Source organism: Mastomys coucha, unplaced genomic scaffold (genome assembly GCF_008632895.1).
Source record: "Mastomys coucha isolate ucsf_1 unplaced genomic scaffold, UCSF_Mcou_1 pScaffold16, whole genome shotgun sequence".
NCBI lineage: Eukaryota > Metazoa > Chordata > Mammalia > Rodentia > Muridae > Mastomys > Mastomys coucha.
Window position 1 is genome coordinate 38,679,578 of NW_022196898.1, and position 13,827 is coordinate 38,693,404.

The following is a 13,827-nucleotide window of genomic DNA, read 5'->3' on the forward strand; positions in this document are numbered from 1 at the left end:
AGGCTGTGTGGCATCTGGCTGGCCCAAGTGTCTGATCTCCTGTCAGGGTGAGAATGTAAGGACTGAATCTGTTTCATTCAATGCTGTTTCTTCAGTGTATATACACAGGTGCTCAGTAAATATTTGTCCATTTCCCACATTTAACAAGTCAGTTGGTTTTGTAGATTCTGGCTTTATAAATTTCTATTTCCCTTAATATGAATTCCATGAAGGCAGGTTGTTTTTAATCACTTACCTCCACATTCACTAAATAAATATATCCACTTCATTTCCAGTTCAGATGGCTACCACACTCATGCCCAATTATTTTATGTGTGATTTCATATGAAGCTTACCAGCAACCAAAAGTAATCTCAGTCAGAGAGCTGAGATGCTGAATGAAGTAGCAATAGAAGACACCATGCCCCACTGACCTTGACTTCTGGGTTCCTCTGGGAGGTGGAGGTGTGGCTTACCAATCTGCAATATTGCCATATTTTCTTCCAAATAAACCCCATGTGGGATGTAGTTCAATGACAAAGCCCTGGGCTCAATCTTCAGGACAATAAGTAAATGTATACATTTAAAACTTGTACATGGGGTTGGGGACATGGCTCAGTGGATAAGAACACTTCTTGCTCTTGCAAGAGGACCAGGTTTCAGTTCCAAGCATCTACATAGCTTATAGAAACAATCTTTACCTCCAGTTCCAGGAGACCCAATGCCCTCTTTTGGCTCTGTGGGCACCAGGCACACATGTACATATGTGCATGCAAAATATGCATACACACAGCTTTTTTATAAAGCTCTTCAGGCCTGGTGCGTGCCCATGTAGTCTCAGTACCTGAAGGCTGAGTGAGGAAGACCTCAAGTTCCAGTTCCTTGGGTAAGGGCTAAAGGTCACATGATCTGTGAAACGTTCTAAAAGGAAGTGTGTGGGGCTGGTTGGATAGGGGAGTTGAGCAAGGTGGTACATGCTTGCCTAGAAGCGAAGCACTGGGAAGACAAGAGAATAAGATTCAGGACAGCCTGGGCTATACAGGAAGACCCTGACAATAACAAAAGAAATAAAGGAAGCAGGCAAGTAGACAGAACAGGGTAGAGGACATGGAGACAGGTCCAGAAGTTCTGCTCAGGAGGTATAGATCCTGACCTCTATGTGTAAAATATGGGTTAAATGCTCACCTTGCAATGGTGTTAAGAGGGTTAGAAATATTTGCTAAATATTCCTGGCTCAGGGAATGCTTGATAAATTTGACTTTTTACAGTTACTCTTTTTGTGTGTGATGATGTGTGTGTCAAATTCAGAGCTTCTACTTGCTAGGCAAGCATTCTACCACATTCCCAGCCCTTATTTATTAGTTATCTGGCCGAGACAGGAGTCTATTAAGTTATCCAGGTAGGCCTTGGACTTTTGACTCTCCTAGATAGTTGGGACTACAACCTTCTTCAGCTAGGATTAGCTTACTCCAGTATTTTATGATTCCAGCTTGTGGACATAGTAGGCACAAAGATGGTATGCAGCTAAACGTTCAGGCTGCTCCCATCACTAGAAAACCAGCACCCCCTTCACCCTCCCAGGCTCAAAGAACACGAATTTCTTTTTAAACATCCAGAGTTAAACTTGGCCCATTATAGCTTTCTGCTAACATCACTGAGTGAACCAGTAGCCCAGCACCAAGGTACAGTCAGCTTCCAGCAAACATAAAGGTGGTGACGGCAGAAGGGCCAATGGATCACAAGTTGAGTTGGCCCCAAAGCCATCAGTCCTTTACAACCGGCCGGCACCTGCCGCTCGCAGCTCTGGGTTTCAGGACCCTCCGTTGTCCTTTGTGATATTGCCACCTAGTGGGAACGACGAGGAACTGCCACAAACTTCAAGCCCCGCTCAGGATCTGTGCGACGAGGTGGGAAGATGAAGAGTAGGCGTGGGTGTCTTCTATCTGACCCCTAGGTTAGTACTGTGCACTCACAAGTAACGAAGACCAGTGATTCTGTGGAGGACGCCGCACCACCTTTCTTTCCCCTCGGACGTGACCGGCCAGCGGCCACACTCGACTCTTTCAGTATCCTTGCATCGAGTCTTGGGGAACAGGCTAAAGAGGCTTAGCCGTCTAGTACAAAGAGCCATTGTTCTGATGGAGAAACTGAGGCTCCACAGGAGCGTAGATAACCCAAGGTCACGCACCGTAGAGGAGCCGCAGGGAGATCCAAGTCAGTTTCTTCGACCGTTGTGAAAGGCGCCTTCCCGCCGCAGACGCGGAGGCAGGCGACCCGGCCCGACGACCCCCGGGGGGAGGGGGGAGGGGAAAGGATGCAGGACGAACACGACCTACCACCGCACGCGGGGCCGCGGGCCGCAAGCAGGAAGCCGGAGTCTCGCGCGGGGAGCCCCTGGGAACCCAGGCGCCGGCCACGTGACAAGAGACGCCCGCCACGTGACCGGGAAGCGCTGGCAGAGTTCCCCCCCTCCACCCCCCCTCCCCGGTGCACAGTCACGCACGACGCACGTCCACGCACGGAAGCGCTTCGAGCAGCGAGGCGAGGGCCGAGGGTCACATGTGGAGGGTGACAGGCGCGGGCCGGGGGGCGGGAAAGACGCGCGGATCACGTGCTGGGGGCCGGAGCTCCGAGGTCACGTGAGCCCGGGGGCGGGGCCGCCGCGGAGGGGGAGGGGCGCGCGGCTTCCGGCGGCCGTGGGGGGGTGGGCCGGCGAGCGGAGGGGGCCTGTCCCGGAGGTGGCGGCGGCGCCATCTTGGCGAAGGGGGGATCAGGAAGTGCGGACCGCGGCGGCGGCGGAGCCCGGAGCGGAGGCCGGAGGCTCCCGGCCCGCCGGCCCCGGAGCGGAGCGGAGCGGAGGATGCAGCAGCCGCAGCCGCAGGGGCAGCAGCAGCCGGGGCCGGGGCAGCAACTGGGGGTCCAGGGGGCGGCGCCGGGGGCCGGGGGCGGCCCGGGAGGGGGCCCGGGGCCAGGGCCCTGCCTGAGGCGGGAGCTGAAGCTGCTCGAGTCCATCTTCCACCGCGGCCACGAGCGCTTCCGCATTGCCAGCGCCTGCCTGGACGAGCTGAGCTGCGAGTTCCTGCTGGCCGGAGCCGGAGCCGGAGGGGCCGGGGCCGGGGCTGCACCCGGACCCCATCTCCCCTCCCGGGGATCGGTGCCGGGGGACCCCGTCCGCATCCACTGCAACATCACGGTGAGGACCTCACTTGCGCCACGCTGGGGGTCCCTTGTCGTGGTGCTCGAAATCACACCATACAACCTCCTGCTCTCGAAGGACCCGGAGGCCGGAGCCCCCTCTTGGTGCTTGGCTCCTTCTCTCCAGGCTACACTTGTTTCTTCAGCTTGAGGTTCTGTGGTGCAGTCACAGTCTCTACTGTTGACCCCTGAGAGCGAGGGACACCGGGACATGTGGCCCCCCTCAATCACCTCTTATAAATCCACCCACACCTCAGGTTTTATGATTTTTGGCTCCTTCTGCTTACTCCTCCACAACTTTACCATGTCACCTAGAAATGCCCATTTCTTCTCCCCACCCCAACTCTAATAAGATTCCAGGCCTCTGCTGGAAGGACCTAGCTTGGAACTAAGCCCAGTTCCATAATGACCCTTTTCAGTAGTTCTTTCCACTTAGATATTACCACCTGTAGGTTCCCTGCCTAGGCATCCCTCGTACAACCCCTCTTTGCTCCCTGGATTTCACCAAGTAATAGTGCCGTTCATTGACTCCACGTTGGATTTCCTCTTACTAACTCTGGTGTAACTAACCTTTAACTCCTCTTTTTTTGCCTTGGCTGGTAGCAACTTTGCCACTTCCTCCCCATTCCTGGGGTCATGTCTGCTTATCCTAGGTGACTGCTGCCTTTTCTGCTGGTGACAGCAATGTGTGTGTGTTTTGAGCAGCCACAGTGCCATTGCTCCCCAGCAAGCATCATTCCATCCTAACTTGATTGGGAAGCACCTTCCATGTGTCCTGTCTTATTTTATCCCCTAGTGTCCCTTGAGGAAATTGTTGGGTGTAATTTTCTAACAGCTGGTACTGCGCGATATAGTGCTCACGTTGTTTGATAACAGCCACTGTAATGGGCTTGTCCCTCCTGGAGCTAGCTAGAGAGCCAGTGGGCAGTACCTTTATCCATACTGGAAACGGGGATCCGCCTGGGGGGGAAGACAGACTTGTGAATTTTGTGGTTCTTGGAGGCTTCAATTCATTTTTCATGGTGTTTTCTAGCCCTTTCTGCCACCAAACCAGGCCGTGGTTTGGTGAGGTAACTTTGGGAGTGGAGTAATAATGAGATACTTGTGTTTTGATGGGGACTCATCTAGCCAAGCTGAGGCTTACTTACCTCACCAAGCTATGACCACCTGGAGTGGCTCAGTCAAGTAAAGATTTTAGCATCTTTGGTACTGTTTTTCCTGCAGCACTGGTTAGAACTATGGCATCGCTAAGATCCCCAGTAGAAGTGGGTAAGGCTTCCTTGGCATGTGTTGAAACATCAAAGATTGGATTTTGCTAAGTGGATTCACTTACGGGTAGGTTTGCTTCCTCCAGCTGCTTCCTTTCCGTTGCCAGAGGCCATCTACTATCTTTGACTTTGGGGGTTCTCAGCTGCAGTGCCCATGGCCCCTCTAAAAGAAACTTGGCCTATACTGGCCTTGGGCAGAGGAGGGGAGTCTGTTCAGGCTCCTGTGGCATGGTGGCTCAGGAATGCTGGGAATGCCAGTAGCGTAGGCTCTTTTCTCCCAGCCCATGCCTGGACTCAGGATGAGGGCAGGTTCCTGAGGGAGCGGTAGGGAGAATGGGTCTTAGAGGGGCTCTGGGGGTGGGGGTGGATCTTACAAATGCCCTTTTACTAATAGCTTTGGAAACTATTTTAGTTCCTCCTCCCCTGGTGGCTACAAGCCTGCATTTTTTTTTTTTCTCATCAGTGTGACTGTTGTGAGGTGATCTTCCCTCCCCTGATTCTGGAGTTTGGAAACACTAAAGGACTCTGGCCTGGGTGTGGGGAGAACTCAGAGTGTAGCAGGCAGTCAGGACAGTAGAGCCAGAGCTTCCTTTACTGTCATCAGCTTTCCCTGGTTTTTACTCTGGGAGGAAGAGAGTGAGTCCACAGGTCGCTTCTTGGGTATGGTCCTTCCAGGCTATTTTTCTAGGGAAGCTGAGCTAGAAGTTACGAGTGTAGGGCGTGGTGGTGGGAAAGAAAGGAACCAGAAGTCTTCAGAGAAGGAACGCTAGGCAAAAAACTGGTTTCTTTTAAAGTTTCTCATTGTGACCACTCTCCCTGCTTTCCCCTTCAGGAATCATACCCTGCTGTGCCCCCCATCTGGTCCGTGGAGTCCGATGACCCTAACTTGGCTGCTGTCTTGGAGAGGCTGGTGGACATAAAGAAAGGGAATACTTTGGTGAGGGGGGCAGTGGGGAGGAGTGTGTGTGTTCCTGAAGAGGCTTCAGCAACTAATGTACCCTGTGAGTGGCAGCTAGATCTGAAAAGGGGGTGGTGCCCAGGTGCCCAATGTCTTGGACCTGACTTCTTAGGAGAGTTGCCTACTGAAGTTAGAGGAGGCAGAATCCTATAGCAGCTGCAGGATAGGTCCACTAGGAAAAGTCATTCCTATAATCACAAGGTCCTATAACCACAATGTAGAGAACCAGCCACCATTTTGAGATCTAAGCTAAAAGCTCATCCATACAACTATCCAGATTGTAGTAGGAAAGACGTATTTGATGTCTCCCCACCCCAGCTCTTGCAGCATCTGAAGAGGATCATCTCTGACCTGTGTAAACTCTACAACCTCCCTCAGCATCCTGATGTGGAAATGCTGGATCAACCCTTGCCAGCAGAGCAGGTATGCAGTTGAGGGATGGGCTTTGGGTCCTGTGGCAGTCACCCCAAAGAGTGCTTAAGAAATACTTGATAGCCGGGCAGTGGTGGCACATGCCTTTAATCCCAGCACTTGGGAGGCAGAGGCAGGCGGATTTCTGAGTTCAAGGCCAGCCTGGTCTACAGAGTGAGATCCAGGACAGCCAGGGCTATGCAGAGAAACCCTGTCTCGAAAAAAGAAGAAAAGAAAAGAAAAGAAAGAAAAAGAAATACTTGATAACTGAAATGGAACTGCAGTAGCTCCTTCCCACCCCCACTGCTCCCAAACACACATGTGATTCTCAGCCGCTTTCTTCTCCAGATGGGAATCTAGCTAAATGGGGCACTACTCACTGCTTCTATCCTATCAGAACTCAGTCTCAGGGGCAGCATCCTGAGGGTTGAGATGAGGAGAGAATTTTTATTATTATTGTAGCAATAGCAGTTGATAGCTATTAGAAACCTAGGCCCTTTGCTTAGGACCAGAAATGCACTATCATTCTAGAGAAGATGAGAGGAGGGTTCTGAGGAAAGTTAAGCTGGGCTCTGCAGAATAGATGACAAAAACAGCTATTTTTCCCCCTTTGGTAGGAAGGGAATAATTGGCTGGTATCAAAGTCATCCATCCCTTGGGCTCTTGCTTCTACTCAGATCTGGCTGGTGGAGAAACTCGCATCTTTATGGGCAGTGCCCAGCTTCCAGACCTTCAAGGCCAGAGGGTAGGTCAGACACTGTATTCTAGCAACCCATTGGGTCTGATGTTTTATCTTTGCCTCCTTCTCCACTGCAGTGCACGCAGGAAGAAGTGTCTTCAGAAGATGAGGATGAAGAGATGCCTGAGGTAGGCTTCCTACTCAAGATGGCATTGGCAGGAAGGGTTTGCGGTCAGTATAGGTCATTACATAGTAACAGCTTCAGCTTCCAACTGGGGAAAGAAACAGTATCAGTAGGATAAAGACTGTATCCATTCTTTGAAAGCATTTAGTTGGCAATGTGTTAAAGCAAGTAAATACTGGACAAACTTAGTTTCAGATGGCTTCAGGAATCTTGACAGACCCTAGTTTGTATCCTGATTGTTCTAGTTGGAGACTTTTACTTATTCTCATTAGGCTACAGTTTTCTTATTTATAAAATAAGATTGTGATGTGTTTCACATGGTTGTTTCAGATAATAAATAGTATATAGTGCACCTGACAGAATCTTTAAAAAATATAGATTCTGTTTTTCTCATTTTTATATGTGTGGATGTTTTTGCTGTGTGAATGTCTATGCACTACATATGTGACGTGCCTGTGGAGGCCAAAAAAGGGTATCAGATCCCCTGGGACTGGAATTACAGGTGGTTGTAAGTCACTGTGTGGGTGCTGGGAACCAGTTTTCTAGAAGAACAGCCTCTTAATTGCTGAGCCATTTCCCTAGGTCCTGTGTATTTACTTTTGTGTAAGCCAGGCTGGCCTCACACTCAACTTGTATAGTCGAGGATGGCTTGAGTTGATCCTATTGTTCCTACATCCTAAGTGCTACAACTGTAGATATGTGCCACCTAAGCTGTAGGTAGAATGTAGATCATACTTAAGCTTCATAGCCAAATAGAACTTAACTTTATCTCTGTGAAGTCTCCTTTGACTGGAGAATTAATTAAAATTATTAATGAAAATTAATTCACTAGATCTCAGCTCTTCTATGATAATTGAAGATAACAATAGAAGAATAAGTGCTTTGTAAAGGAATAAAGTAAGCTATTGAATGTTGCCCCTAATGCAAGATGTCTTGTTATAAGGTGTCTCTGATCGTGTTGTTTCCTTATCATTGGACCCAGACTCTGTAACTTTGTACTGATCTTCAGACCCGCAGTGGGCTGATGATCTATGAAACCTAGTGCTTCCTCAAGATGTTCAGTCCTCTGTGCCACGCCCACAGCACCTGACTGTGGGCCTGGGGTTGCCACAGTGTGGCCTCTGCTCAGCGAGCTGCTTGTTCCCTCAGAGCAGGGGGATGAGGAAGGAGCTAATTATATTACAGTCCCCTGCTGTGGGCCACCTCATGTCCATCTTGGCAGTGAGTGCTTCCAGGGCCTAATTCTGGTCCTGCTTTCATAGGGAGAAGAAAAATTATGGTCTTGTTTGCTTTTTTCCTGTTTTTAAGTGTGTTATAAGTCAAAACAACTTTGAGGAGTCAGTTCTATCTATCATGTAGGTTTCAGGGATTGAACACAGGTTATGCGGCTTCTCAGCAAGCACCTTTACCCACTGAGCCACCTAGCAAGCTCCTAGTTTTTTCCTTTAGGCCTAGGGTCCTGATGACTCCTGGGTGAGAGTCTAGCCTAGTAAAACCAGCTTTTGCTTTTACTTCACCACTACAAGCCAAAGCCATTCATCTGGAAATTGGGAAGTTTTCTGCTGCCAAAGGAATTTTAGGAACAGTTAGAGCAGGGTTTTCCTAGGGACAAGAAGACAGTCCCTTTCTCGGTCCTCTTTGTAGCTCTGCTGCTGTGGTTAAAGAATTTAGAAAGGAAAGAATTATCTTGGAGGCCAGATGTGTTGACACGTGCCTTTTTTTTTTTTTTAAAGATTTATTTATTTATTATATGAAAATACAATGTAGCTGTCTTCAGACACACCAGAGGGCATCAGATCTCATTATGGATGGTTGTAAGCCACCATGTGGTTGCTGGGATTTGAACTCAGGACCTTCAGAAGAACAGTCGGTGCTCTTAACCACTGAGCCATCTCTCCAGCCCTGACACAGGCCTTTAATTCAGTACTCAGGAGGCTGAAGCAGTATAATCCCTGCAACTTGAAGCTAGCCTGGTCTACATAGTGAGTTCTAGGACAGCAAAGGCTACACAGTAAGACCCTGTCTAAAATAAAAGCCAGGTGCACACCTGTATCCATAACACTTGGCAGGTGGAAGCAGGAAGATTGGGATTATCCTTGCTATATAATGAGCTTAAGACTAGTCTGGGCTATATGAGACTTTGTTTCCAAAAACTAAAAACAAACTTGCTTTGGCCTTTAGACTACTGAGGGAATGGGGCTGAACTGTTTTCTAGAACTGGGAAGTCACTGCTAGGATCACCATAGGGACTTGAGGCTCTGGGACAAGTGGTACTGAGAAAAAGTCTATCTACTACCTTTGTGGTGTCGTTCCTCTGCATTCCTACCTCAGGATACAGAAGACCTAGATCACTATGAAATGAAAGAAGAAGAGCCAGCAGAGGGCAAGAAGTCTGAAGATGATGGCATCGGAAAAGAAAATCTGGCCATCCTAGAGAAAATTAAAAAGAACCAGAGGCAAGATTACTTAAATGTACGTGCCTTGTAGAGAGGCAAGGCAAAGGGCTGGTGGGTACTGGCTGGGGATTGGCAGGCTACTGCCCATCAGTATGGAGAGCTATCTCCTTTATTGGATCTGTCCAGTCCTATCCCTAGTCCAGATTGCCTTAAGGTCTACCCACCAGACTAAGGAATAATGGTATTTCCCCTCCTTTCCAGGGTGCAGTGTCTGGCTCGGTGCAGGCCACTGACCGGCTGATGAAGGAGCTCAGGGATATATACCGATCACAGAGTTTCAAAGGCGGTGAGTTACACAGGGGTTACACAGGAGTTCCCCAAAAAGGACACAGTATGAAGATGGAGAAATGGGTAAAAGAACTTGCCACCAAGTTTCAGGGCCTGAGTTCAGTCTCCAGTCCCATATGACAGAGCCTCTACTTCATGGGTGGCACATATACATACATATGTAATAAGCATATTAATTATTTTTAAAAGGATACAGTATGCTCGTAAGGACCCCCTGAGAATTTCTAGATCATACAAATGCCTCTAAACTTTTCAGACCAGGATTAGAGCTCCTCAAGGCATGTGTTGGTGCATATCCAGAAACAAACCTGTACCCTTTCAGGGGTTTTTGTTAATGGTTTTGGGGCTTGGAGTTTTTTTGGTTTGCCGAAATAGGCTTTCTCTATGCAGCCCTGGCTGTCCTGGAACTCACTCTGTAGACCAGACTGGCCTCAAACTCGGAGATCCACCAGCCTCTGCCTCCCAAGTGCTGGGACTAAAAACTGCACCACCACCCAGCTCCAGCCTTTTTCTTAAGGGAGGGAGGGAAGGATCTGCCCCTTGGTCCAGACCCATCTTACTGAGGCCAATGCCTACTCTCCTTCCAGGAAACTATGCAGTCGAACTCGTGAATGACAGTCTCTATGACTGGAATGTCAAACTCCTCAAGTGAGTGGCAGCTCTGGGATGAGAAGGGTTGAGGGACCCACATGAGTGGAGTGACTGATGGAGCCCTAGGGCCAGTCATGTCCCTTTCAGTGTGTTGGTTGTGGGGTCCCAGGACCAGGTGTGGGCAGTGGAACCCTCAGGAGGCTGCGTGGTCAGCCCCCAGCAGGCTGAGCTCAGATTCATTGCTTCGTAGAGTTGACCAGGACAGCGCTTTGCACAATGATCTTCAAATCCTAAAGGAGAAGGAAGGAGCAGACTTCATCCTCCTGAACTTCTCCTTTAAAGTAAGATGGCCTGTTTTCAGTGCTCGCTCTGTCCCTGGCTGAGCCTCCCCTGCCTCAAGGCCTCCCTTCCCTAACTGTTACCTGCCTCTCTCTCAGGATAACTTCCCCTTTGACCCACCGTTCGTCAGGGTTGTGTCTCCAGTCCTCTCTGGAGGGTGAGTGGCTGGGCAAAGGGAATAGGCCGCTCTGGTGCAGCAGCTGTGGAAGGGACTGGACCTCTGGCCAGGCACAGCTGACTAGCCCTTCTTCTGCAGGTATGTTCTGGGTGGAGGTGCCATCTGCATGGAACTTCTCACCAAGCAGGTGAGCCATTGGCCTGGGTGGGGCTGGCTGAGCTTTAACCCCATTGGTTAATGGGGTGGGGGAACAAACCATAGCCATAATATGGCCCTTTCATTGCACTAGGCATAGCCTGTACCCAGCAACCTAGGCGGACAGGTGGTGACTGTACTGGGAGTAAAGGGACCCTTCTGTAAAGGCAGCCTCTTGCCTGGAAAGGTGCTGAAGGTGTCTCAGGAAGCTGTATCCTGACTTCCTGCTTTGTCCCTGCCGTGCCCCAGGGCTGGAGCAGTGCCTACTCCATAGAGTCCGTGATCATGCAGATCAGCGCCACGCTGGTGAAGGGGAAGGCACGGGTGCAGTTTGGAGCCAACAAAGTAAGGGCCCTGGGACTGTGGGGAGCCACAGGCCAGCTTAAGCTGCCTTTTAGGGTCAGAGGATAAGGCCCCTGCAATGGAGGGAAGGCATTGGCCCCAGGGGCATCCTCAGATGTTTGAGGGGTGGGTGGCACAGGTCTGGAAAGGGCTATCATGCGTAGTGTATCCTCAAGGTCTTCCCAGGCAGAGGTGGTTGGTTCTAGAAGCTGGGTATGGGTTCCTGGGTAACAGCCTGCAGGTTGAGAGACAGTAGGTTGCAGCTGGCCATGACCTGATCTGACGGTTTTCTCTTCCCAGTCTCAGTATAGTCTGACGAGAGCACAGCAGTCCTACAAGTCCTTGGTGCAGATCCACGAAAAAAACGGTGAGGCTGGGGCCCCCAGGCCCAGGCCCCACTCTAGTCAAGTAGAGGAACGTTTCTAGTTTCTGAGCCTTACTGTCCACTGGCCCATTGTCTGCCCAGTTCTCCAGAAGTCTGGAGTACTATCACCTTCTCCCCAAGAAGTAACCAGCAGTGGGGTTGAAGGTAGCCTGGGCACTATCCTCTGGGTCACCCTCTGCCAAACTCATGCAGTTCTTGTCCTGGGTGGGCTCACCAGTCTCTCTCCCTTATAGTAACCTCCGGGTAAGCAGCTTCAGTCCCCCTAACAATATCCTTCCTAGGATCTGCTTTCCTGGAACATGGAGGTGTCCTCAGGGATTGGGGTAGGTGAAGTTGGCCTGGGCTGCCCCTCACTATGCTGGTTGCGTTTTGTTATTTTGTGCAGGCTGGTACACACCCCCGAAGGAAGATGGCTAACCCTGGAGTAGCATCCCCTTCCTCCTCCCCAGGCACCACTGGACCAATTACCTTTGAATGCTGTATTTGGATCTCACGCTGCCTCTGGTTTCCCCCCTCATTTTTCCTGGACGTGATAGCTCTGCCTATTGCAGGACAATGATGGCTATTGTAAACGCTAAGGAAAAACAACAACCCACAACACACACTGAACTGTCTCAAGTCCTCAAGACTGACTACAGACTACCACCTCGCTGGAACCCTTGCTAGCAGGCATCTTATAAAGAAACTCTCAAGCCTCCTTATATTGCTGGAAACTCAGCTGTGCTCCAGACTAGAGCCTCCTTACCTATGCTATGGGTTTTTAATTTATTTTCTCTTATTTCATGTACACTGCTTTTTTTGGTTACAGTGTATGATGGATGTGTATGAAAAAAAAAATGTATCTTTGGGAAAACAATTACAGTTTGTTAATTTGAAGATGCTGGTCTTGACTCATCTTTATTTTTATTCCCACATCCCCTGACTGCTGGGTGGGGGGAGGGGTGCCAGCCCCACCATGTTTTAGTAGCAAGGAGAAGCTGCAGAGAGGCTGCGATTCGATTCGCTGCTAACACAAGAGAAATGCCAAGCTGAAGCACTCGCCTGATCTGACCTTAGATTGCTCCTGAAGGCTTCTGGAGCAACCAGCGTCTATACTCCGTGGAACAGTCTGGCTTGCTGAACTACAGTGCAGAGGCCCAGAAACATCCTGATTGTTAGTACCTCTTTGTACTAATCTCCAGTTTTGAAATTTCCAAGAAAAAGATGAGACTTGAGTAGCTGCTTCATAAACTCCTTTTAAGTTGAGTGGGGTGGTGCCCTGGCTCCTGGATGCATGAGGTTTTCTCTAATCCCAAGCAACATGCTGAGCTGAGCGGCTGTAACTCATTGGTTCCCTGTCTTCCTGTCCTCTCTTCTCACCTCTCATCTGCTTTATTAGATTATCTGAGAAAAGACTTGAACTTTGGATTCTCTCTAGCCATTCCCGAGTTGTGGGTCTACTGGAAGCAGTAGCTCCATGTGGTTGCGTTGCATAGTGGGTCCTTGGCTCAGCCCCAGGAACTGCACGGCAGGAGAGAAGTGCGCAGAACCAGAGCCACCAATGTTGGACCTGCCGTCGTGAGACTGCACATAGTACACGGAGCCCGCATCTCCCTCTTTGAGCTTGCTGTGGGACCACCTGCCTGCAGACTGGAGGAAGACTGAAGTGACAGAGGCAAGGGACAACCAAGCCAAGTCTTGGAGCTTAGAAAACCCGGCCCTGGGACAGTTGCCTGGATGTTTTCTAATGCTTTTGAGATGGGCGTTTTAGTTTGGCCATCTTCCCCACTCCTCGTTTCTTTTAGGGATTTGAATGTCGTGCTGCTTTAGGTGGATGGAGAGTTCACCAGTCCTACTTGATGCTGCTCTAATTCTGCCTACACCCTCCAGATTAGGGGTGCTAATACATGGTGAGGTTGAGACACAGAGGACACAAGGGGAATAAGTCATTCCATAGAACTGAGATCTGTCTCATAGCCTGTGAGGCTTCCTTCTGAACTTAACACCAGCCAGGGCTGGCATGTAGATTGTGTTTTTAGTAATGTGTACTGTGAGCTGTCCTCTGTATAATGTATTTTGTAATGTATTTTTCTCATCTACCAAAGGATGAATCAAATAAAGTTATTTAAATAGTTTGGCTCTAATAAACTTATTTAAAGAAATCACGGGTTCATGTCCACTTGATATGCTGGAAAATGCCAGGTTCTGGGGACTGTAATACCAACCAGCTCTTGACAATCTTCCATTTTCCTTCTCAACCCCTTTCTAACAAAATTTTATGTTTAGGCTTCTCATAAAGTTACATGCATTAAAAAGGGCAAATTACTTCTCTTCAGTAGGGAAAGCAAGGAGTATGTATCTATGACCTGGGTAATGTTGCCTGGCTTGGAGCCCACAGCCTAAGAGCTGAGTTAGTGTGGGAGGCACATGGCTGCTTCTCAGTCTCCATGCCACAGTTTA

At 49.6% G+C, this 13,827-nt stretch overlaps 1 protein-coding gene across 2 annotated transcripts; it reads left to right on the forward strand.

Moving 5' to 3' along the window:
- Positions 1 to 2,665: 2,665 nt before the first annotated feature.
- On the forward strand, positions 2,666 to 13,501 carry Ube2q1 (ubiquitin conjugating enzyme E2 Q1). 2 transcript variants are annotated; one of them, XM_031374541.1, is made up of 13 exons: positions 2,666 to 3,172; positions 5,275 to 5,379; positions 5,719 to 5,823; positions 6,628 to 6,678; positions 9,006 to 9,146; positions 9,332 to 9,416; positions 10,006 to 10,066; positions 10,260 to 10,350; positions 10,447 to 10,505; positions 10,605 to 10,653; positions 10,911 to 11,006; positions 11,304 to 11,370; positions 11,774 to 13,501. In XM_031374541.1, the coding sequence occupies exons 1-13, from the start codon at positions 2,840 to 2,842 to the stop codon at positions 11,803 to 11,805; spliced, it is 1,275 nt and encodes a 424-aa protein (XP_031230401.1). In that variant the 5' UTR covers positions 2,666 to 2,839; the 3' UTR covers positions 11,806 to 13,501. The 2 variants fall into 2 exon arrangements, with proteins under 2 accessions (XP_031230401.1, XP_031230402.1); XM_031374542.1 differs by lacking the exon at positions 2,666 to 3,172 and adding an exon at positions 4,418 to 4,509.
- Positions 13,502 to 13,827: the final 326 nt, after the last annotated feature.